This window comes from Suillus discolor (assembly GCF_016758755.1).
Source record: "Suillus discolor strain FC423 chromosome Unknown F5147scaffold_92, whole genome shotgun sequence".
NCBI lineage: Eukaryota > Fungi > Basidiomycota > Agaricomycetes > Boletales > Suillaceae > Suillus > Suillus discolor.
Window position 1 is genome coordinate 121,289 of NW_024541339.1, and position 22,010 is coordinate 143,298.

Here is a 22,010-nt window from a genome sequence, read left to right on the forward strand (position 1 = left end):
TTCTTTCCGCTACAACTACCTCGACACGACCTACCGTAGACTTAAGACTTTGCGTGAACAATTGAATATAGTGCGTGATGCTTTAAGTTCGTTTACCATAGTGCTGAGCCATATTCTACAGACTACAGAAACCATGTCCAAACGTGCTGCATCCAATGATGATGCACTTACCCCCAAGTGCATCAGAATTGATGACGGTGAGTACCAACATGATATTACCCATATCGTTATTCATGAGCATATCACAGGGAATCAAACACCACTAGTGGATAAATGGGCATGGGCGATTTTGGAGCAGTTCCTTACCACCGACATGACATACGCTCAGATGGAAGAAGCCCTACTATCGCACCTCGGCGATCAATATTCTCCAAATGATTGGAAGGAATCTTGAGATGCCTTTCGTGCTGTGAAGGCGAAACACATACAACCGGCCTCTTCGGCTCCCAATGATCCTCGCATGAATGACAGGCGATCATCTAGTGCGCACGTTCAAAGTTCACGTAGAATAGCCAAAGTAAGCCAAAATAATATGATTCTAATACTTTTGTATGCTAAACAGCTACCATAGTTAAAAAACCCCTACCTCGATCTGGCTGCGGAGGAGGAGGAGGAGGAGGAGGAGGAGGAGGAGGAGGATGATGATGACAACTGTGACCACAACGGTCCCTCTGAGCCCTGAAAGGTTACATCCTTGCCAGGGTCATCATCAGTTGCTAGGTTTGCTGCAGCCATCAATGACATTACAAATAGATTCGAGGCGACACAGCCTAGTTCATCGCAAGATCGCCAAACTATTCCCTCCTCGATATCCGACTTGATCCATTCAAGAAGTCCAGCTGGATTACAGGACGGGAGGATGTATCTTCTTCATGCTTAATGTAAGTCTTTCTATTGATGTCATGTCGTGCTTCACTCATCAATGATAGGAAATGTTACGGATTATATCGCTGCACATCTTCAGATGAAGAATTTTGTCGTCAAGGTATCAGCTTGGATACCTGGCCAGCTTTACGTGGTGGCAGACAGCCCCAGAACCATTGCAGATTCACTTACTTCGTCACTCTACCTTGCCATGAAGCAATATGTCCTCATATCGGACGAGGAACGTGAAATAGTCGAGCGTTCTTGTAGCAAGCTTCCCAACCCAGTGTGGGTGAGGATCAAGCATGGAAAGTACAAGGGCGACATAGCCCAAGTCTTTGATTCTGATCTACTAAATGACTTGGTTGCAGTCTTGATTCCTCCACGAGATTTCCCATACCCCATGCCTCGGGGGTCTCGGTCATTACTCGACCAATCCCGCCTTCTGAACGGGGATGCAGTCTCCAACATCAATCGCGGTGAGGAAGTTGTAGGATGCAAGTACAAAGGAGAGATATATTATAAGGGCCTCCTGCTTCACAACTTCCATCGCGATCGCCTAGAACATGTTGTCTGCCCTCACGCTAACGACATACAACTTCATCTACAATCCGGGTGGGACCAGTCGTTCCTCAAGAGCACTGTGGTTGCATTTTCGATGCAGTTCTTGCACATAGGTGACTGGGCTAAGATCGTCAAAGGAGATCTCAGTTCAGAAATCAGGAAGGTCGCCTCAACTGACCATCCTGCTGGTTCTGCCACCTTGGATCTGAGCTTAGATGGGCACCGAAAGGAAATAGAGGTTCGATTACAGGATATCGAGCGCGTGTTTTTGGTCGGCGACATGGTTCGGGTTGTAGCAGGTCCGTACTTGGGTGTGGAAGGGCACATTGTTGAGATGGTAAATGATATATTTTGTTTATGTCAAGACGTCTCAAAGGAAGAGGTGTCTCTTTTCAATTGAGCATTTTGCAACTAACACATGGAGCATATGTGGAAGTTTCGAAATATTATCTAGACTGCCGTCATCTGGGTCACACACTGCACGCACAGTTGCCAGTGCAGCAACTTTTTAAGCCCCCTCCCAATATTGAATCCATTCAAATAGGGGATGGCATAGAAGTGCTTGTTGGGGAGCACATGGGAAAGTATGGCATCGTGTGCTGGCTCCCCAAGGGAGGAGACAATATATGGTTCCAGCACGAAACATTGAATATTCCAGTTCCTATTTCATGTGTTCAGCGGACACACCTCCCCCACCTCCAGATGTTACAGTACACAAAAGACAAGGGTTATGATGTCAAACCTGGAGATGTTGTGAGAGTCGCCTGTGGGCCGGAGTATCAGATGAAAGGGATCGTGCAAAGCATCAACTTTCCACATGCTCGCTTGACCCTACTCTCTGACATTGATTATTCACTCGTCAGTATCTTCATAACCTATGCATGTCTATGCATAACTGACTTCTGGCAGGTTGACGTTCCCATCTCATTTGTGATAAAAGTATGCAACGCCAACCCAGATTCCTTCAAAAAGGAGATCGGCCAAGAAGTATTTATCATTGGGGGTGACCATAAGGGCTACCAAGCTACGCTTTACAGTCTCACCTCAGAGAACTGTACCGTTGCTGTGCATGGGCAGCAGCGCACTACACTTCAACTCCAGAATGTTGCTACCAGGTAAGCAGCACGCACATTTTCACAATGGATCAATTGCTCATAGGTATTCAGGTACGGAATGAGATTAAATGGTGCAATGCTCAAAGGAATAGACATGTTGTCTTTCTGCAAGATGCAGAGGAGATCATACTTAGCCCCAAAACTTCGAAGTGTCACCCCTCCACCTGAAAAGGTTCCCTCTAGCTCATCGGTTGCCGTCGCAGATCCTGATGTGTCGTCATCGTAGACCACCTGGACTGCCCGTCCCGAGGATCAGGCCGGTAATCCTTTGCCCACTGTCAATCCCACCTGTTTGGCTGCCAAACCCGACGCCTGGACTGTCGATGCTGATGATGTACTGGATAGCTTTGATTCTCGAACGGAAAAACTCAAAGAGGGTGAGTCCCTCCACAGAGGCATCGTAACATTTACCTTATTTCATCTTAGGTCCGTTAGCTTGGCTGATGAAGAAAGAATTCTCCTCAAAGTTCACCATACATCACGTGATGTTGAAAGTCTCACCCTCTCTCATGGGGGCAGGCTACACAATTGATTCATGTCAATGGCTTGTCCCGATCCATTTCTCGGTCTGAATGGACCCACCCCCGAGGGTTGTGTTGCAGTGTTCCATTCATCAAATGGTGCAGGCGCCGCAATTCAGCATTACCATATACCTGTCACCGATCTGAGCCCAGCTCCTCCTCGCAAAAAAAACCAACTGTGCATTGTTCTGGATGGGAGTCACCACGGCTCCATCTCTACTATAGTTAAGTGTAACCTTAAGAAGAACACTGTGGATATTGCAGTTGCTCCTTCAACTTTCATTAATTTATGCTTCGATCAGATCTGTCTTATATAGAAGTCACGCGCAACTATGTGATATGATTACTGTACCGATTACTGTACCAAATAAACACCTCATTCTCACCATTCCATGTTCTGAATGGCCAAAATGCCCAAGTGTACTAAATGCACGACGAATCCCTTACGAGTGTGCGATGAATACCCACTGAATGCGCAGGTCTTTTGACTATGTATAAAACTTTGCATTTTCTATAATCACATTTTACCATTGAGAAAATTTGAGTTTTTCAACGGGATATGAATGTCAGTCATTAGTGGTACTCAATTCAACTTTTCAAACATTTCAAAACTCGCTTAAACACTTTAAACTCCCAGCTAAAGCTTCAACAAACTCGCGTAACAACAGTTGAATCATGCTCAGCACATCGGCACAAAGTCAGACATTCAAACACTTAAGATTTTCAAAGTGTGCTATACAGAGGGGAAAGTCGTGCTTTAGAGTAGCAAAAGTAGCCGGGGCATAGATTCATTATGGGTAGCAAGTAGGATCCAATAGACTTTGTATTTCAAATGACTGCATTAATAAAATTGTAAAAAAAACCACTCCGCAAGAATGAAATCAGCCATAGGTAGCAAGTACCGGACAGAACAAATAAGTGCTGGGGGAAGGAGGATGAGATGGACTGAGAGCGGGTCGTCGGGGGTTTGGTGGGAATTTCAAACGGTTGGGGGGGGGCAGGAGCGGGTGATGCAGCAAAGTGGCATTTCGTGCCCGCAACTTGGGAAGGGCTACCAAGGGCACCAGGAGGCGCATAATGAGCGCCAGTGGAGGGCGTAATGGCAACATGTGGGAAGGGACCTATAGTGGGAGGAGGCACATCATGAGCGCTAGCGAACGGTGTAGTGCTGAAATGTGTGGGAGAGGGTGAAGCGCCAAAGGATGTGGAGGGACTCTGAGGATCTGATGTACATGCCCGGGTCTGAGGATCTGATGTACGTGCCTGGGTCTTCCCACCGCTGTGAAGGATAGGATCTGATGTATGCGCTTGGGTCTTCCCACCACTGCGAAGGATATAACTCATCATAGTTGTCGATGATACCAAGTGAAGGGTGGAGCAGCGGCTCTCCCATAAAGATAAGGTGTTGTTGGTCAGGTGGGATGTGTGTGGGACCTGGATTAGAATAGATTTCCTGTAAGATAAGGGTGAATGTAAGCTACAACTTGCAATAAGCACAAAAATCACTTACTTTGGGTGGATGGCACCTGGAAACTTGAATTATGTCCTGCTCAGTGCTGCAGGTGAGCATCAAGGATGTGAGGTCAACAACGGCACCAACATGCTCAGTGTGAGATGGAACTTCGGAATTTTCCGAAATTTCAAACTCCGACACAAAGTGTGTCACATATGCATGAAATGGATGGGGGGTTTGATCCCCTCGACTCCTGCCCTACTGAAACTATGCCTCGTCCATCTACATGCCAAGAACTCCTCGATATCGTTGATCAGGCCACACTTTCATTGGCCAAGCTACAGTACCAGGACATCCTGGACGATTGGTCCGACCTTGAGAGCGATTCTGACTCTGACTCTGAGGATTCGCTTTCTAGCACTTCGGATGATGATGACACCATCAGTCTATCCTTTAGCTCCTCATCCCCCCCCTCCCCCCTCTCCCCTATGACAGGGATATCCAATTTTTCCAGTGATGATTCTGTATCTTCTGATGATTCTGTACTGCCTTACGACAGGCTCCAGGACACGATTGATGCACTTCGTGATGAGGTTAAGAGGGCTCGTGTACTCCACAAGCCCGATGAGCCTCCTCCACGAGCACCTCAGCTTCACATGCTCATTCACCACGAGGAACATCACCCTCACTTATTTTGGCAGAAACTTCGTGTCAGCCCTGAGATCTTCAATGACATTCTTGATTATATCTCTGATCACCCTATCTTCCAAAGCAAGTCCAACAATCCTCAGCTCCCCATCTCCATCTAGCTTGCTATTTTTCTGAATCGGGCAGGCCACTATGGTAATGCCATTACTCTGGAGGATGTCGCTCAATGGGCAGGTGTGAGTGTTGGGTCCGTGGTTAATTGCACTAATCGTGTGATGATTGCGGTGCTTGATGCCCATGATCAGTTTATCTGCTTCCCAGCAGCTAATTCTGAGGATGTTGACCTGGCTTGTAAATTTGCCGAGTCACGTACTTGTCCTGAGTGGAAGGGTGGCTTTTTGGCCATTGATGGCTCAACCATGAATCTTTTCACCAAACCGGGCTATTATGGGGAGACATTTTATGATAGGAAATGCAGGTATTCCCTGGGCTGTCAGGTATTTTTTTTTCCCTTTCATATTCAAAAAATTGATTTAATTTTAGGCTGTCATCTTACCCCACAACCTCCTTATTGTTGATTATTCCCTTGGTCATCCCGGGAGTGTCCATGATGCATTCACTTTCCGATCTACTCGCCTCTATAAAGAGCATGCTGACCTTCTGCCTGATGGTCATTGGGTTTGGGCAGATAGTGCATATCCATTGGAGCCATGGTGCATTGTTCCCTACAAGAAGCCTCGCAATGGACGGTTGACAAAGGACCAGAAGACATTCAATTATCATCTCTCCAAGGTTTTTTTTTTTCTTCTGGTTTTTCAATGAATTTAATTTTTTTTAGGTTCGTGTTCGTGTTGAACACACATTTGCGGTCTTGAAGGGACGGTTCCAGTCCCTTCGAGAGCTTCACTTCCGCATTCAGGCTGAGAAAGACCTTGATTTTGCTGTGCAGTGGATTAAGTGTTGTATTATCCTGCACAACATGATTATTCACTTCAAAACTCATCGTCGCAAGGAAGATGGAACATATGAAAGCTCTCTCAAGTGGGCTTGTGAAGAGGGGGAAGACTTTTTTGTTCAGGAGCTTGAGGGTCCAGATGGTGATGAGGTCATTGGTGACAGGACATATGATGGCACTCCAGGTCAGGCTGCTCGTGCAAAGCTGATGGATGATCTCTTTGATAGTCCTCACTCAAATGCACAACATAGGGCTGAATAATTCCTCTCAGATTCAATTTGACATGTACTACCACAAATAAATATGTACCATACATGTATGTAGCTATGTAACATCAATCACAAGAAGTACTCACAATGACAAGCAAAACATGATGACAACAAATGAAAGACAACAATGACAAATGAAAGATGACGACGACAAACAAAACATGACGGCGACAAACAAAACATGATGATGATGACGACAACGAAACGATGCCAGACTCACAAAGCTCAATCCAACCCTGGGGCCTTATTGCCCTGCATCATCTGGTGGTATTGTATCTTGAGCCGCAGGGTTTCGGCCTCCTTGTCAAGCACGAGTGAATGTGCTTTGTGCACCCATATATCCGTCTCACGAAGGCGAATTTCGGTGTCTTTGTCCTCCTGCTGGCGCTGATGGATGAGGCTAGCTTGACTAGCCTCGTGTGCACAAGTGTCACGGAGCCACTCATACTTTTTCGTGTCGTGGGAGTGCTCGCTCTTCACACCCAGCTTCGTGAGATAGCGCTGGTGCTTGCTCTCATGGCGTGACAGGGCGCTAGACTGCAGGCTCTCAATCTTGTCCCGGACCAGGCCTACCTGGTCCTGGACATCCAACCTTGCCTTCTTTTTCGAGCTGCCCCCACTGTTGGGCAGCGAGGTCTGCGGGGTGGGAGAGACAATGTAGTCCGACAACGGTGTGGTATTGCGCGTCGTCGAGGAGGGTGTAGACATGCTGCGGGCCATGTCCGATGGCCCTTTGCGTCGCGCTCCACAGCTTGATGGCTTGTGAGCGCCGAATGCCGAGCGACTGTCGTATAATGGTGTTGGGAGTTTGGTGTGAATTGCGAATGGCTGGGGGGCGTCAGGAGGAGGTGAGGGTGATGCAGCGAAGTGGCGTTTTGTCCCCGCGACCTGGGAAGGGCTACCGGCACCAGTATCATCAAGCATTTCTTTGTCGTCGTCGTCAAGGTAGTCTAGTGCATTGCCAAGGGGGGCATTAAGCAGGCCACTCCCGGAGTCAGGAGCATAATTGTCCAGGATAGTGACATCAGGGGAATTGCGCAGGCCGGGAAGGTGTATTTGAGGGGGTATGAAGGGGGGAGCAAGAGTCTGAGGTTGAAGGAGTTGTGGGTCAATGGGGGGATCGCCGTAAAACAGAGGATCTGATGTATGCACCTGGGTCTGAGGATCTGATGTACGCGCCTGGGTCCAAGGATCTGATGTACGCGCCTGGGTCTGAGGATCTGATGTATGCGCCTGGGTATGAGGATCTGATGTACGCGCCTGGGTATGAGGAGACGCATCATGAGCGCTAGCGGATGGTGTAGCGCTGAAATGTGTGGGAGAGGGTGAAGCGCCAAAGGATGTGGAGGGACCAGCCCCACCATGTGGTTGAACCAGGGAGTAAAAAGAACCTGCGTGATCAACACCAGGCTTGGAGGAATAAGTCTTTGCAGCCAACGACGGATTGGAGTGCCAGATTCCATCGAGGTCCGTGTACCATGGGAACTCCAAAAGAACTGAGTCTACAAAAACACGATAAACTGATTAAAATAAGCTGAGAACAAAATAAGACAAAGGACACACCCAGCAGATTTTTTGCAGCCGTCCCATCAAGCGGCATCACACCGGCACCTGTGTCACCGAATCTAGCCTTCATCTTCTTGTACTTTGTTCTGAGACTTGAGGGATTCCATTAGCACATGTATGAATAAGAAAATGAGAAGAAAACTCACTTGTTAATGCAATTGTTGATTGTGTCACAGAATTTCTTCTGATTGTCGTGATATGCGTGACCATATTTGGGGTGATTGGTGAAGATAAGTTTAGCGATAACGCTACAGATTTGGCCTTTGTCCGAGCCCGAGGGGCTGTCGTTGACGGGGGACATCGCCTTCTTCCCCTCAGAATAAAAGAGCACCCTACAATCAGCAGGGTGAGACGTTAGATAATTCACCAAGACATCCGTTAGGGCAGTTTCATTATGCCACTGGATGGTCAATCGTGGTCCAGATTCGGAGGGGACCTTGGATTGTCCCTCAGAGGGAGGTACGGAGAGTGCTGAAGGATCCATTGAGTGCACTCGAGCATCAGCTCGAAGTCTTGCAGAACGATGTGCACGTTGACGAGTGGGAGGCATGGTGTTTCAAAGTCCGCCCTCTGGAATTCGCCTGACTTTGAATTGATGCACATGACACCGAGTTTGCTGAAGCTTTAGCTGGGAGTTTAAAGTGTTTAAGTGAGTTTTGAAATGTTTGAAAAGTTGAATTGAGTACCACTATTATATAATATTTTACAGAACATTTTCTGTGCCTCAAATTATGCATTTACTTACAGACAAAATTGGATTACAAAATTTCGTATCTGCTTTGTCATTTTCCTGGCGGAAAACTTCAAATACCTTTATCTATTTATACAGGACTTGAAATCTTTGTCAAAATGTGTTACTTTGCTCTACAATTTCACCAACATCTAAATTTGTCATCGTTCCCACGTCGAAATTTGAATTGAAAATCCTTTATTTATCAATGTCGTTTGGATTCAAGTCTGGCTTGCAGAAAAATTCGGAAACCGCCGATGTGTCAACATCTCGTTGCCGAACTGTTTAGTTTGCCATTCCCACCCAGTATGGCAAGGTAGTTAGGTGAAGGTAACGTGATGTCACGGTCGAGGTGGTGATACATCATTCTCCCAGCTACTTGTGCAAGAAAGAACAACCGCATAACAATTGCTACTACATCTCAACGCGTATTTCAAAATCATTTGTCCCACTCGGAATTTACGAAGCTCGGAAAAACATGATACAAACTGGTCTCATCCAGAGCGCGCACATTGATCTTCTGACAGACGTAGCTTATGATTTTTATGGGCTTCGCTTGGCCTACTTGCAGTCTCGATCAGAGGTACGTTATTCCCTTAATGCGTATACGTGTTTCTACAAGTCAACTCACGCTGCTGTTAAAGAATCAAAATTTGGCAAGTAGACGAGAGTAATGGGAATTGGAACGTCGAAGATGACTGGAAGGCGAGCATGTTGGAAGACGCGTTTTTGCGCTTATCAACCAATTAATGCCAGGCTCACGATGCTACCGTCTCCAAACTAAGCTGGGCTCACCCAGAATTTGGGACCATACTCGCATCCGCCTCTTTCGACCGTACAGTCAAGATTTGGGAGCAAACTAGCTTTGCATCAACAACAGATTCCCAAACGAATGGTGCTGGTGCCGGGTCTCCTCAGGCTGCTTCATGTGGTTCCTCAAGATGGGTGGAAAGGGCTGTATTGGTTGATGCAAGAGGCACTGTCCGCGCAGTCGAATTTGCCCCTCATCATTTTGGGTTGAAGTTGGTACGTCAGACGTTCGTCCCATTTAGAGATTTATGAGAGCTTCTGAAAGGCAACTGTCTCTTCCGATAATCACGTTCGCATCTATGAGTGCTTGGAACAATCATCGCTAGCCACATGGCAGCTTTCAGAAGAAGTCGATGTCTCAACGCTCCCATCTGTATCACTGTCCTCATCGTACTCCGTGGCGTTTGCGACGCCAACGCAAACAAGCGCGACTCTTGAGGGTGCTTCTGCAACCCTGGTGGCTCAAGCCCTGCAACAATCGCAAAACCCCGCCACTCAGGGACGACCCGGAATGGGGAATCGAGAAGCTGATGGAGGGTGGTGCATATCATAGTATAAAGATAGATGTTGGGGGGAGATCGTCGCGGCTGGCTGTGGGGTATCTGGTGCTATCAAAGTATTGTCACGCTTCATTTTTGTGGCATTGCTCACTCTCCTTACTTTAGACCCATCTCCTTCGCCGACGGGTTTGCCCACTGAGGCAGGAACCTCGCTTGCAAGCGACGGAGATACTGCAACACCATTGGCAATCACGTTGGTGGCATGGGCACCTTTGTGCGGGCGATCATATCACCTTATAGCTACTGGAGGTCACGATGGTCATGTTAGGATATGGCGAGTCAAGCCTGCGGAGGAAGAACCTGAAGTCGAAGGAGAAGGGGGCGATCCTAAATGGTCTGCAAATGTAGTAGCAGATTTCGATCACCACAAGTACGTGCGATTCGCACTCTCCTATGGCTTTGTTACTGATTGGATGCGTGCAGATCGGCGGTTGGCCGTGTTGAGTGGAATATCACTGGGTTTGTTTTTGTCTTCGGGTATCGTAAGCTGCATAGTTGATACGCATTCTCTCAGGACGGTCCTGTCTTCTGCTGGGAATGATGGTCGTGTACGACTGTGGAAAACGACCATTGGCAATGTTTGGAGGACTGCCGGAAGCATTGGGATTGAGCAGTCGGAAAATACCCAATATGCTGACGTCAATATGGGCCCAAATGCAATTGTTGCATCAAATCGGTATAGAGTATTTTACCCGGACACAATTTCTGTAATAATGACTGGGTTTGAGGAATGTCTGGAACGTCATCCCTTTTACTATCCCCATGCCAGTGTGAAGTGATTGATTGATGAGTTATCAACAGTTCTGCATGCTCATTGTTCAACGTTTGGCTACCAGTATTCTATTTACATCCTGCGCCTGTGACTCATACGCATCATCAACCGAGTCATCCATCTGTTCAAGGTCGTATGTCGACTGTAGGCATGGAACGCCCAAACGACTGGATGTTGGATACAAAGCATTGATGGCCAGATATAATACCCACCTCTCCCCATGACAGAGATCTCGAGCCAAAACCGTGTCTGACTTCCTTCTGCCCGTTGCACTTTGCGTTGCAACTTTTGTCAAGTGACACGTCCAGTTACTATAAAATATTCAATACATCTGAGTCCTTCATGTAGAAGCTTCACTATCCGCACTATTACATTAGATAACCAGCAGGGGTCGTAAAAGGCGAGCCATCGCTTCAACAAGAATGGTTTCCCTCACAAAAAAATATGACATCAGTCTAGATCTCTGAAGACTATTTATTCAAAAGGTATTTATACAAGTGAGCAAGGAAACATCATGGTACACAAGCACGAACGTAAAGGCCCATCTGCTTGCAGCACAACTAAACTTTGATCGCTGAATCAGTGTCCTTGACCGCTGAACCCGCCTCTTTGCCTTCCGCATATGGTACGGTTTCATTTTTGGGAAGACCCATACGTGAGACATCGAAACCGTGCGCTTCGAGGTATTCTCGGAACTATGTTGTGAGGTGTATAAACGTTGTGGGTAATGGGAGGGACAACCTGACAATTGCGCACCTTGGCATCTTCTTCCTTCATACCATCGTGGTCCAAAGGTGTTACAAGAAAGTATACAATGATTGCGCTTAGGATGGCAAGACCGCTGGCAAACCAGAAGGGGCCAGTGTTCCCTTTAGCTGAACCTGAGCCACCAAAATCCCTGATCATCACAGGGAACACTGGACAGACAAACAAACTTAGTCCACCCTTCGTACAAGGACTGTATGACACGTACCCCAAGTTCCAATGAATGCGCCAATTTTTCCAGTAGCAGCTGCAACACCGTAATACTGGCCACGCACAGCAGTAGGCCCGGACTTTGCAGCCACTACACCAACGCAGTTTCCGGGACCTAGGCAAACAGAGTTCAAAAGACGGGGAGTGATTGCGCAATTCCACGCACCAAACTCGCCGAAGCTCAGGAAGATGCCGTACACCACCTAATGAACCATTCAGTATCAATGATATGTGTTACATAGATACCTACAGCAAAAGCGGCAACGTGTTGTGACAGCTGGGTATAAAGACCACTCATGATAAATCCAATGACCGCTTGTGCGAGAAGGCCAGTGATCTAACATGGGATTCAGAAAAGGCACTCCACATCTGCTTATTACCACCCACCATGGTGGCCTTTGGACCCATGAGATCAACGAAGAAGGCACCTATAACGGTGCCTGCGGACAGAATGTGAGCTCTGAAAGTTCGTCGTCGTCTAATAGACTCACCTGGAATGTAGAACAGGCTGTGAAACCATGTAAATAGGAGCATGAACCACGAACGGGTGAAGCTTACTTGATCACAACAGACCAACCAAAGACGACGGTGAGGGATGAATTTCCCCCGGTAACGCTGCCAAGACGGTTAAGTTCTACTCAAGAAAACAAATGTAAATGCATACGTATCGGTGATTGTGGATGAATAAAGTACGAACTATAGAAAAGATCAGTGATAATGTATCCTGTAGGTGCCTGACAACACACTGGGTATCTGAAGGTATGTGAGTGACTAGTCAGAGTGCACGGAAGCGGTCGTTGACATACGTGATAAAATCATAGATGAACCATGCCAGCGAGATGCCAAGCAGGCCACGCCAGTATCTTTTAATGACTAGTCGGTATGGAATACGGACATGCTTCATTGAATCGCGCTTGTAGCGATTAGGTTCCTCCATGCGTAGCCGCCAAAAAAAGACACCAGTAGCAGGAACCACACCAAGCCCAAGCGAGAGGCGCCAGATGGCTCGAAGGTGGTTGTCTCCGAATCTGAAAAGCAACTGTTAGACATGGATTACAAGACGTGGAAGTGAATGGCGGCCGAACATCCAGTAAAGTACCAATGGTACGAATGCTCCAGCAACGAAACCAAAATCAATCGTAGTGTCTGGGCAGCGTGTTTTAGATTATTGGTAATAGAGACATTTCATCACATTGGCTCACTCGTTGCTAGCACAAGCCATTGGTGTTGCGAGTTCTTAGCAATGCCCTCTTCCTCCGATTGTTCAGATGCGGACACGGAACCGCAAGGGTATTCAGCACCAATGCCAATCCCAAGAAGGAAGCTGTGTTAGAGATGATGAGCAGCAGAGATGATCTCGGACCGGCGTATGTACTTACCGACATGCAATAAGCATAGCAAGCATACCGTCAAGGCTATTGTTCGCACCAGACGAAGCAGACGAGAGACCCGAAAATACCGCAACGATCCCAGTTGCGGACATCTGTTTCAAAAGTATGACTTATGGGTTGATCGATCGGGATTGATATCTACTCACCATACCGAATTTGCGTCCAGCTTTGTCGGAGAGGTAGCCAAAGGTGAACATACCCACCACGGTGCCTGAGACGATGTAATTGTATATCAACGAAGGAGACTCAGGTACGCACCTGCGAAGGCGACACTAGAGAGTGTGGTGCTGTAGTTCGCAGTGATGCCGTCGGAACCAGTGCCATATATGCGTTTTAGAACTGTGATTCACATTGAACCTTGAGTAAATTTCATGGAAAAAATCGCTCACGAGTATTGACTGCAAACAGTCGAATTTTGGGTGAAACGGGGCTTATCAAGTTGAATACATCACCCACCAAAACCAATGACATTGTTGCCATAACCTGCGAATGATTATTAGATTCACGTTAAGAGTCAGATGTTGTACCTGCTTACCATCAGAAAACAGAGCTGTTCCACAGCTATGATAAAGTATTGCATTGTGATCAGTTTGAAGACGAAAAACAAACACAAGATAATGTACGCAAAGATCAGAGAAACACTACTCAGGGTGATCTTCCCAGTCATGGCGTTGAGGGAAGTCGTGGTAGTGGTAGAGGACGTCGATGATCACAGCCAAGACAAGTTTGTACTTTGCCGCCTACTAAGGTGTCCGTTACAGGCATTGAATTCAGTACATAATATGAAGATGCTTACCGGTTAGAACGTGGTTGCAGCGTGTATCACTGATTCACGATCATAAAGTTCCTGCGTGCCCAGTGCGCGGCAAACTCCAATCAGCTTGCAGGCTGCATGAGGCTACAGTCATTTCCGAAAGTCTTGACTCACGTGTTTGTGGCGGTTCAAAAATAGTGGAAAAGCTGAAAATTCAAATAAATCGAAAATTCAGCAAACTTGCCCCACTCTCACTCAAACTCGAGCAGAAAAGTATAACCGACACTCTTTTGAACGTTAAATAATGTCTTTTACAGTATCTGAATGTTCCGACGAGAAGAATGTTTCTCATTCACAACACTCTGACGAAGAGTCTATTGATGGTAATCATATGGAATCTGACGACATTACACAGAAGAATGTAGTGATCTTGGTGGCATGGAGGACTCATTGTGCGAGGATGGTGAAGAAACCAATGGGGATGATGATTTAGAGCTTGCTCCTGATATGCTGCCAGCAAAGCGGCAAGGCCTTCCATCTAGCTTGAAATCTACAATGTGATACCCCGCTGTTTATTTGCACATTTACCGTTCGTTAATATTCTTATATGACCCTTGTAGATATCCATACCCCATACATGCAGCTATTGTCCACTCTACTCCACGTAGTAATATTGCCCACACCACAGTTAATACATCCATCGTACTACAGATCTGAGATAGCCACTATGCCTATACCAGCCTCGCGCATTTTCGGCATTCACAGCCCTGAAGCAAGCTTCACGAAGGTCCTGCTCAGGGAATTGGCTGTGTCGGAGTTCCCTCCAATGCCTTCGAAGCCACTTCTTCACTATAGAGAAAGTGTGAGTGACAGAATGAAATGAAACATGTCCGAACATACAGCAACTGAAGCTCTCCTCGATCGGATTGAAGTCTGGGGAGTATGGTGGTAGAAAAACAAGTAAGCAACCTACGAATGTGTCAGACTTGCAGGCGAAGCAAAGTAGCATTTAGCAAACCAGATGCCTCTACAGCTTCCCGTAAAGCGTCACTCTTGTGAGTGGAACAGTTGTCGAGGACAATCACGCTGTTGGGGCCAGGGATGCTCAGCTGTATAGTTGGCTGTCATGTTGTGCAACCAATCAGCTCGGAAACCGTCATCACGTTCGGCCGCTATCCTCTTCAAGCGTTTATAGGTGATTCCAAGGTCCCCGAGGTTGCGGTAAAGAGCTGGTGTGGATATTGGCTGATCATGAGCCATTCGCTGATCTCATCCAGTAGTAGAGACGGGTTTTCAGCTAGCAGCTCGCAGATCTCATCCTTCATAGTTTGATCAACAAGCGAGGGCGGCCCATGATTGGTGTGTGAGGGTTAGCACGTCCATTTTCATTATAATTTGCCTCCCACCGCTCTATACTTCTCGACGACACTCCAAGAACATCAGCGATGTGCTCGATCTCCCATCCTTCCTCCAAAAGCGGCTACAGAGCTCGTTCTTTTCGATCAGGATTGATCCTCTGGTAGACCATGGTGAGCCTGAGTGAGAATCTTGTGCAATATGACGTGTTTGAAGGCGTACAGAGGTGTATACAACTCGAAAATGATTTAATTGAATTTTCAACATTTCTATTATTTTTGAACCCCAGTGAAAATCGACAAGAATGAGGTAGATATGTAGAGATAGATGTCTAAGTACAAATTGAGGCAGATACAAATCTAAGAAATTCGAGACGGCAAAACTCTGATTTTGTGCAAAACGCAAAGAATCCTTGCAACAGTAAAAAAAATGCAAGCATGTCAAACTTCGATCGCGTAGTTTGCAATATTTTTTGAACTTCAACAAACTTTGCACAATGCCCATATGTGCGCAATGCGCATGTGCATCGTGCATATTTTGTTTGTGTAACTCCATAACTTGTACCCCACGCATTTGCATTATGTTTATTCCGAGCTAGTGCAGTTGAACCACTTGCATCTTCTCATCTGCCCACCATGTCATTTGTCCCCGCCACGACCTCGGCTCGATACAATCATTCCCTCGGACCGAGTCGCGTTTCAAGTTACTACTAAGCCCGCGACTATATCTCTCGCAGACTACAACATAACAACCACGAGCCCACTGGCAGAGCGGCGAGCAGTTGATTTATTCACTGTGACTGCCGTTTCTAGTACCCGGACGAACTTATTCTCTACTTGCTCCAGCCAGAGATCGCATCTCTGAGGCTCGACATCACTGCCCCGCCATGTGCATACAACCAGGTCATGGCCATATTTCTAGCACAACAGTGAGCCTTTCAATTGAAAGTGTCGCGAACAAGAAAACAAGACTAATAGACTGATAAATATCACCATGGATATAGACACTTACGAGCTTCATGCTGATCTTGGTGACGCTCAGCCTGAAGGACGAGAACACGACACACCTGATCTTAGCGACACTCAGCCTGAAGAATGAGACCACGACACACCTGATCTCGGTAACGCTCAGCCTGAAGAACGAGACCATGGCGCACCTGATCTTGGTGCTGCTGATCTTGATCAAGACACTGGACTTGAGAACACCGCTAGTATGGGTTGGACTGACGAAGACCTGGAGCAACTTCACTGCATGGCGCAACTGGAAGATATTCAAGATGCGATGGCATTCATCACTGCTTTGCGAAAAGCAAGTCTCGATGACTCGCACTCTCGACTACCAATGGATGCACTATAAAGGCTTCGAAACCCTCTTCGTGAACTCCCTGACTCGGACACCACTGACCCCGACCTCATTCTCTCATTAAAGTTTTATTTCGCCAATACCACGATAATACTATCCGTGATGCTACCATGGAACGACATCTCGACGACGATATCTACAGTCATCATCGGATCAAGCGTACTGCTGTGGAAATCAGTGGAGTTGTTCCAATCATCCACGACATGTCCAGTTGGGCCGCAATTGCAGGCTCTATGGCTTCACCCCGATCATGCAGAGAAGATGCATTGGCGCGTTTTTATATTGATCTACCGACTAGTACTAGTATTAAAGGTATACATGCACAAAGCGGCTCTACAGGTGCGTGGTATTCATGATAGCCGCGCGTATCTTCATACTAACGATGATTTGCTTTATAGCTCGGCTCGGCTGGACCCACCAAAAGGAACGGCGCCGGTGATGATGCAGATGAGGAGTAGCTGATGGATACGAGGCGGGATGGTGGGATGGCGGGATGGCGGAGGCGGGCGTGGGCACAGTGATACCACGAGCACCTAACCATCGCGATACCCATAGATACATCATTCAATAGCATTAGATACCTATTCACCCCACCCAAATGGAACATTTTCAGCGCATATATGCATCTAAAAGTGATCTAAAGCCAACGAGAATCGTATCGAAGCGCTAAATGTTCGTTTCGATCTCTATCTTTTTTCGTCTCGAAAAGTCCCACTTTTCTAAAGAGGTCGAAACATAGCGAAAAAATCCATTCCCTTATATTTTTTTCGATCTGTATCTACACGTATCTACCTCATTCTTGTCGATTTTCACTGGGTTTGAACCGCCACAAACACGTGAGTCAAGACTTTCGGAAATGACTGTAAGCAGAATTTCCTTTCCTGTCTGATACTTGGCCAACCTCTAGGCTCTGATGGCGGAGAGGACCAGGGATGTTGAAATACGAAATACCTGTTTTGTACTGTGTTGAAAAGTGCTTATTTGTGATATACGTAGATCTCCTTCGCATCGCACATTGCCGCTCATCGTACAACGTTGCAACTTCGGCATCAGTAAATCGGTGAGACTCAAATATTAGTTGAGCTTAAGCGCAAAGAGCTGCTCAATTCATTCAGTTTGCGTTCACTTGGATTCAAGCACCGCTAAGCGTCATCAAACCTTACGGCGCGCAGTCACACGGCTTGGAACTGCGGCAACATGAACGACTGCAGTTTTTAATGCAAAGCACTGTAAGCTGCCAATTCTCGAATTCTCATAATTAAAAATAAGAATCAACAGCGATCATTTCACTAACACAAGCCTAGCTAAGCTCCGGCTGCCCTGTATATTCCAGGACCCTGTGTTGGCGTGCAATGTCAATTTGTCAAGCGTGGCCTGAAATACACAACGGACACGATCCGCTGACGACACTGTTGCATCTTCCAGGGGTGAGCGCTTGAGCGCGCACTGCTCTGTGAGTGCTTTTTTGTCTTTGTTCAGCGCCTCATTGACATATTTCACCAGAATATCTCTTACTATCATGATATGATGCATCTTCACAGAATTCCAACCATTTCCACTCTCTACTACGCCGCACTGCCTATGCTGAACTACTTCTAATGCACTGATTCACATAAATGTCCCCGTTACAGGCCTTCTTTCTCCTTTTTCCTTACTTTTTCTTTCCTTTTCACACATTTTATTGTCCACTTATTCTACTTTTTTTTGACAATATCACGCTTTTAAAATAAGCATTTTAAGCAGGCTCATAAAAACAAGTTGGAAAATAAGTTGGAAAAGGACACGAAAAGCTCAGAATGGTACAGGGATCTACTTGAATAAGTTGGTTCCAACTTTTCAACGTTGGCGGGGCTCGGAATTTACTGATGTGGTTGAGTCTCTCCCACTACTAAATTATATTGATTTGGCTCGAGCTCAAACCTTGAGTCAGAATATACGTGGATAACTTGTAAACGCATGTACATCATGATATACTTATACACGTAGTAAATAGGGTACACTTTAGAAATCATAATCGTTCACCCCTGTCATGTATGCAGACCCGCATCGTCTACCACTCTTCGTCTGCTTTCGAATCCACGGGCCCCTCCATCCGTGCCCTCAGGCCCTGAACTTCGTCAGCCTGGATAGAATGATCCTTGATCATCCTAACAATCGTCTCCAGCGCATCACCCTCTCCTGTACTCATGGCAGACACACAATAGGATTGGATTGCTAAGTGGACTTTATTCTTGCACGCCTCCTCATAGGCTTTGGTGGCAATTTTGACGACGTGACGAGAAATAGGCCCTGTCGGTGCTAGCAGGAACAAGATCTGCATGACGCATGTTAAATCCACGATATACGTCATAATCCGCTGTAAAACAATCTTTCTAGATAGATCGGTAACCTGATAAACCATGTTTCAGATGGAAACAGTACACATTCACTTACGTATGTTGATAGGCATCACGAGCACATTCAACCAAGGCCACCCCTGCGGCAATCGGTGGAAACGCGCCAGCTAGCAATGTCAAAATCGCTGTAATCGTCGCAAGACCGAATTCACTGCTAATGTTTCTGTAAATCGGAAATGTCTCGGAGTACAATAACTAACTCACAAAGGTTGTGCTGCTGTCCACGGAAGGTCGACCATGTCTGGAACTTTTGGCATCGGTTCGTCGGCTTTGTCTAGATCTTTTAGTATCAATCCTTTGAACTGGTCACTGGCCAAGTGCTTCGCAAAAACTTGTCAGCAGCCAGTGATTAAAATTAGATATGCATCTTACACAGTGAGGGTCGTTGAAGTTCCAAACATCGATGACGTCCTTGTGAATCACAGACAAGCAGTCCGACATGGTAAAGCCTTTGAAGTTCACGTTCGCAGCGAGACCTCTCCAATATCCTAGAAAATTCGGAAGTCAACAAGTTGCCGAAGACTGTGACAAGACTAACTTCTGTTGCCAATGCTGTGGAGAGCAAAAGTGTGAAATTAAGGCGTTACCAAATTAACAGTGGTCATACATAAGTGATGCCTTGACTTTAAGACCGATGTCTGCCCGTTGGGCTATCATCATTACTAATGCCGCTTCTGAGGCGACAAATTCTTCGACGCTCGTGGTTGTAAGATCGATCAGTCGTCTTATGGTGCTCTCGTACTCTTCATCCACTATGATAGTATGTCAGCATCGGAAAATAGGGAAGTAAAACCCCTTTACTAGAAACCGTTGTGTGCAAAATGTCGCTTCCGGCTACTTCCTTAAGCGGCTGGATACACAGTTCATTCAATTTGTCAACTTTACGCGCTTCGAGCGCGGTTTCGTCATGTTCGCCTGACATACGGGCCTCGAGCTCCAAATCGTTGACAAGAGTGTCATACTTGGTGAAGACGACAATTATGGGAACTATATGTAAAATATGAGTTATGAGAAACGAAATGAAAACGCTGCGCACTATCGCCTAGTATTTCCTTCCTCAATTTGATGAATTCCTCTATTCCATCCTCAAACAAGGCTTCATTGGCAAGAGGTATCGAGATGCAAAGCCTTCCAGCAATGTCAGTATGGCAGAGTGACGGCGGAAACTAGAAGACCATACCAGACCGCGTGAATTTTGTCCTGCAGTGCCAGCATGTTGCGTCGGCGCTTGATGAAGTCTTTTGCAATCGCAAAATTTTCGCTATCGCCAGCTTCAAATCCCTGACTATCGTGGACGACGAATCGTTCATTTTCTGGCGCAGTGAATTCCTCGTTGATATTCGCTTTACCACACTCGTAGTCAGCAACATGCTGTAAAGGATAGGTGAACGTCAGTAACTACCCCCACATGGAACTAATTCATGGACTCAACTACTTCATTTAGTTTGAATGCCTGCCGGATCAGTGTCGACTTTCCGACTCCAGTCTACAAAGTAGATGGGTGAGTCGTGTATGCTTGAAGACAACAACTGGGACAGACATTGCCTATCACCAGTAGCCGGAATCTCGGGCAATTCTCTAGAATATCCCTGCTAGTCGACTGCGACTGCCTAATATCAATAATCATGGTCGATATGGACAAGGATGTTCAGTTTGCTGCTGAAATAAGAGACCAATATACTGACGATATTGTAGTAATGGCAACTGTCATCTTCCGCTGAACCGTGCTATACTCTATCACATCAAACCATGAATTTAATGTGATGCAGCTGGAGGCGAATTGATTCACCTCGTTGTCCGCTGGGATCCACTGTTTCGGCCAAGATGTCTTTTCTGTTCAATGAAAAATCCATGGCGGTCTTGCACGAAAACAGGCACATTCTAGTATGGGAACAGTGTACAGACAAGGAAACCCGCTCAGTGGTCACCGCACTGTGTTACAATGTTCTGAACGAGTTTCTACAAATATAAATGGGGCTCACATGGCGGGATCGAACTTTGCACTGAGGTTTTTGCCTGGTTCCGAACTGTGGTGGATTTTCCGTCGCTGTGAATCAAGCTTCAACTCGGCAAAATCGACCTTCTTCTTCGAAGTATCATCAAGGCGGATGTCAATACCTAAGAAGAAAAATGTTCAAGGGTGAAATAGACGGCAAGTAGGAAATTCTTACTAGAGATGCAGAGAGGAACAGAGGAGGCGGCTATAGTAGGGGTATTTTTCGACATTGTCCTCCGAATCAATGGGAGTCAATGGAAGAAAGGGTAAGGAGGATGATGGGAGCAAACCGAGTAATACCTGTAGGACGCGAACGTCATACCAGCGTACATTTGCACAGCTGGCCTGGCCGCTGGGTGCATGCTTGAGAAGCTTGCAGAATTCCTGAAAGACCCAGTGGAAGCACCGATAATTTATGCAATTTACCGTTTGTTCGGGACTTGACACAACACGTGTGTTACATGGACACATCCCAGGGTTCAGGCGTTTAGTACTCCTTCGGAGTTCATGGTACCCTGCCAATCAGCAAAAGACTCATAATTTTCGCTTGTCAGAAAGAAGTTTGATACTTATGGTGAACTTACGGCGTTGATGATGGAGCAACGCGATTGGTGGAACTATAGTAAAATGCAAATCTAGCGATACAGTATGTTGCATACTATGAGATTGCAGTACGTGTTTTTATACATTTCTTGACCTAATTAGGGTGTAAAAGTGCCGGTTCCGTTAGCGAGGCCGAGTTTTGAACACGTACTACAATCTCATATGCAACATGTAACTATATAAATGTATCAGCCTTGAGACAAAAATAAGGAAAAGTACATATAGTAGATTTGAACATGTCGACTCATTGTGGAGTTCGGGTCTTTTCGTTGTGAATATTATGGAGGGTGTTCGGACTTTGTCTGTGCAGGGTTTATCGGAAAGGTTTGATAGAACTTTGCATCTCCTAT

At 46.4% G+C, this 22,010-nt stretch overlaps 7 protein-coding genes across 7 annotated transcripts; 4 read left to right on the forward strand and 3 right to left on the reverse strand.

Annotated features, from left to right (window-relative positions):
- Nucleotides 1-460: 460 nt before the first annotated feature.
- Nucleotides 461-682, forward strand: F5147DRAFT_779771 (uncharacterized protein; the record flags this gene model as incomplete). The annotated part of the gene is made up of 2 exons (XM_041442355.1): nucleotides 461-517; nucleotides 572-682. The coding sequence occupies 2 exons, from the start codon at nucleotides 461-463 to the stop codon at nucleotides 680-682; spliced, it is 168 nt and encodes a 55-aa protein (XP_041286783.1).
- A 240-nt stretch (nucleotides 683-922) lies between these two features.
- Nucleotides 923-3,115, forward strand: F5147DRAFT_779772 (uncharacterized protein; the record flags this gene model as incomplete). The annotated part of the gene is made up of 6 exons (XM_041442356.1): nucleotides 923-1,765; nucleotides 1,918-2,286; nucleotides 2,338-2,543; nucleotides 2,595-2,715; nucleotides 2,770-2,920; nucleotides 2,970-3,115. 6 exons carry the CDS (start codon nucleotides 923-925, stop codon nucleotides 3,113-3,115), a joined length of 1,836 nt encoding a protein of 611 aa, XP_041286784.1.
- Nucleotides 3,116-4,732: 1,617 nt separating this feature from the next.
- Nucleotides 4,733-5,326, forward strand: F5147DRAFT_779774 (uncharacterized protein; the record flags this gene model as incomplete). The annotated part of the gene is made up of 1 exon (XM_041442357.1): nucleotides 4,733-5,326. The coding sequence occupies one exon, from the start codon at nucleotides 4,733-4,735 to the stop codon at nucleotides 5,324-5,326; it is 594 nt and encodes a 197-aa protein (XP_041286785.1).
- Nucleotides 5,327-7,497: 2,171 nt separating this feature from the next.
- On the reverse strand, nucleotides 7,498-8,505 carry F5147DRAFT_657768 (uncharacterized protein; the record flags this gene model as incomplete). Its single annotated transcript, XM_041434328.1, has 4 exons — nucleotides 7,498-7,649; nucleotides 7,781-7,891; nucleotides 7,953-8,041; nucleotides 8,102-8,505. 4 exons carry the CDS (start codon nucleotides 8,503-8,505, stop codon nucleotides 7,498-7,500), a joined length of 756 nt encoding a protein of 251 aa, XP_041286786.1.
- A 2,796-nt stretch (nucleotides 8,506-11,301) lies between these two features.
- On the reverse strand, nucleotides 11,302-13,937 carry F5147DRAFT_722601 (major facilitator superfamily domain-containing protein). The gene is made up of 18 exons (XM_041438921.1): nucleotides 13,817-13,937; nucleotides 13,729-13,754; nucleotides 13,650-13,676; nucleotides 13,583-13,591; nucleotides 13,452-13,532; nucleotides 13,340-13,404; nucleotides 13,182-13,285; nucleotides 13,005-13,126; nucleotides 12,888-12,948; nucleotides 12,605-12,830; nucleotides 12,467-12,498; nucleotides 12,361-12,417; nucleotides 12,294-12,310; nucleotides 12,190-12,242; nucleotides 12,049-12,139; nucleotides 11,801-11,917; nucleotides 11,584-11,744; nucleotides 11,302-11,522 (listed from the first exon to the last, which is right to left on the reverse strand). The coding sequence occupies exons 1-18, from the start codon at nucleotides 13,858-13,860 to the stop codon at nucleotides 11,388-11,390; spliced, it is 1,428 nt and encodes a 475-aa protein (XP_041286787.1). The 5' UTR covers nucleotides 13,861-13,937; the 3' UTR covers nucleotides 11,302-11,387.
- A 314-nt stretch (nucleotides 13,938-14,251) lies between these two features.
- F5147DRAFT_657770 (uncharacterized protein) lies at nucleotides 14,252-15,624 on the forward strand (the record flags this gene model as incomplete). Its single annotated transcript, XM_041434329.1, has 8 exons — nucleotides 14,252-14,330; nucleotides 14,363-14,504; nucleotides 14,659-14,809; nucleotides 14,850-14,907; nucleotides 14,981-15,002; nucleotides 15,093-15,168; nucleotides 15,383-15,476; nucleotides 15,593-15,624. The coding sequence occupies 8 exons, from the start codon at nucleotides 14,252-14,254 to the stop codon at nucleotides 15,622-15,624; spliced, it is 654 nt and encodes a 217-aa protein (XP_041286788.1).
- Nucleotides 15,625-18,715: 3,091 nt separating this feature from the next.
- On the reverse strand, nucleotides 18,716-21,287 carry F5147DRAFT_657772 (uncharacterized protein; the record flags this gene model as incomplete). The annotated part of the gene is made up of 15 exons (XM_041434330.1): nucleotides 18,716-19,037; nucleotides 19,099-19,224; nucleotides 19,266-19,381; nucleotides 19,434-19,549; nucleotides 19,600-19,613; nucleotides 19,669-19,813; nucleotides 19,863-20,048; nucleotides 20,098-20,189; nucleotides 20,242-20,432; nucleotides 20,497-20,547; nucleotides 20,602-20,671; nucleotides 20,747-20,795; nucleotides 20,851-20,894; nucleotides 21,044-21,179; nucleotides 21,233-21,287. 15 exons carry the CDS (start codon nucleotides 21,285-21,287, stop codon nucleotides 18,716-18,718), a joined length of 1,713 nt encoding a protein of 570 aa, XP_041286789.1.
- Between the last annotated feature and the right edge of the window lie 723 nt (nucleotides 21,288-22,010).

Excerpts from the sequence above, each read along its gene's own strand:
- F5147DRAFT_722601 (XM_041438921.1), bottom strand. The coding sequence starts at position 13,860 with ATGACTGGGAAGATCACCCTGAGTAGTGTTTCTCTGATCTTTGC. Across the intron at positions 12,831-12,887 it reads CCATTGGTACTTTACTGGAT|ATTCGGAGACAACCACCTTC; the intron begins GTTCGGCCGCCA and ends GTTGCTTTTCAG. Across the intron at positions 11,523-11,583 it reads TGAAGGAAGAAGATGCCAAG|TTCCGAGAATACCTCGAAGC; the intron begins GTGCGCAATTGT and ends CTCACAACATAG.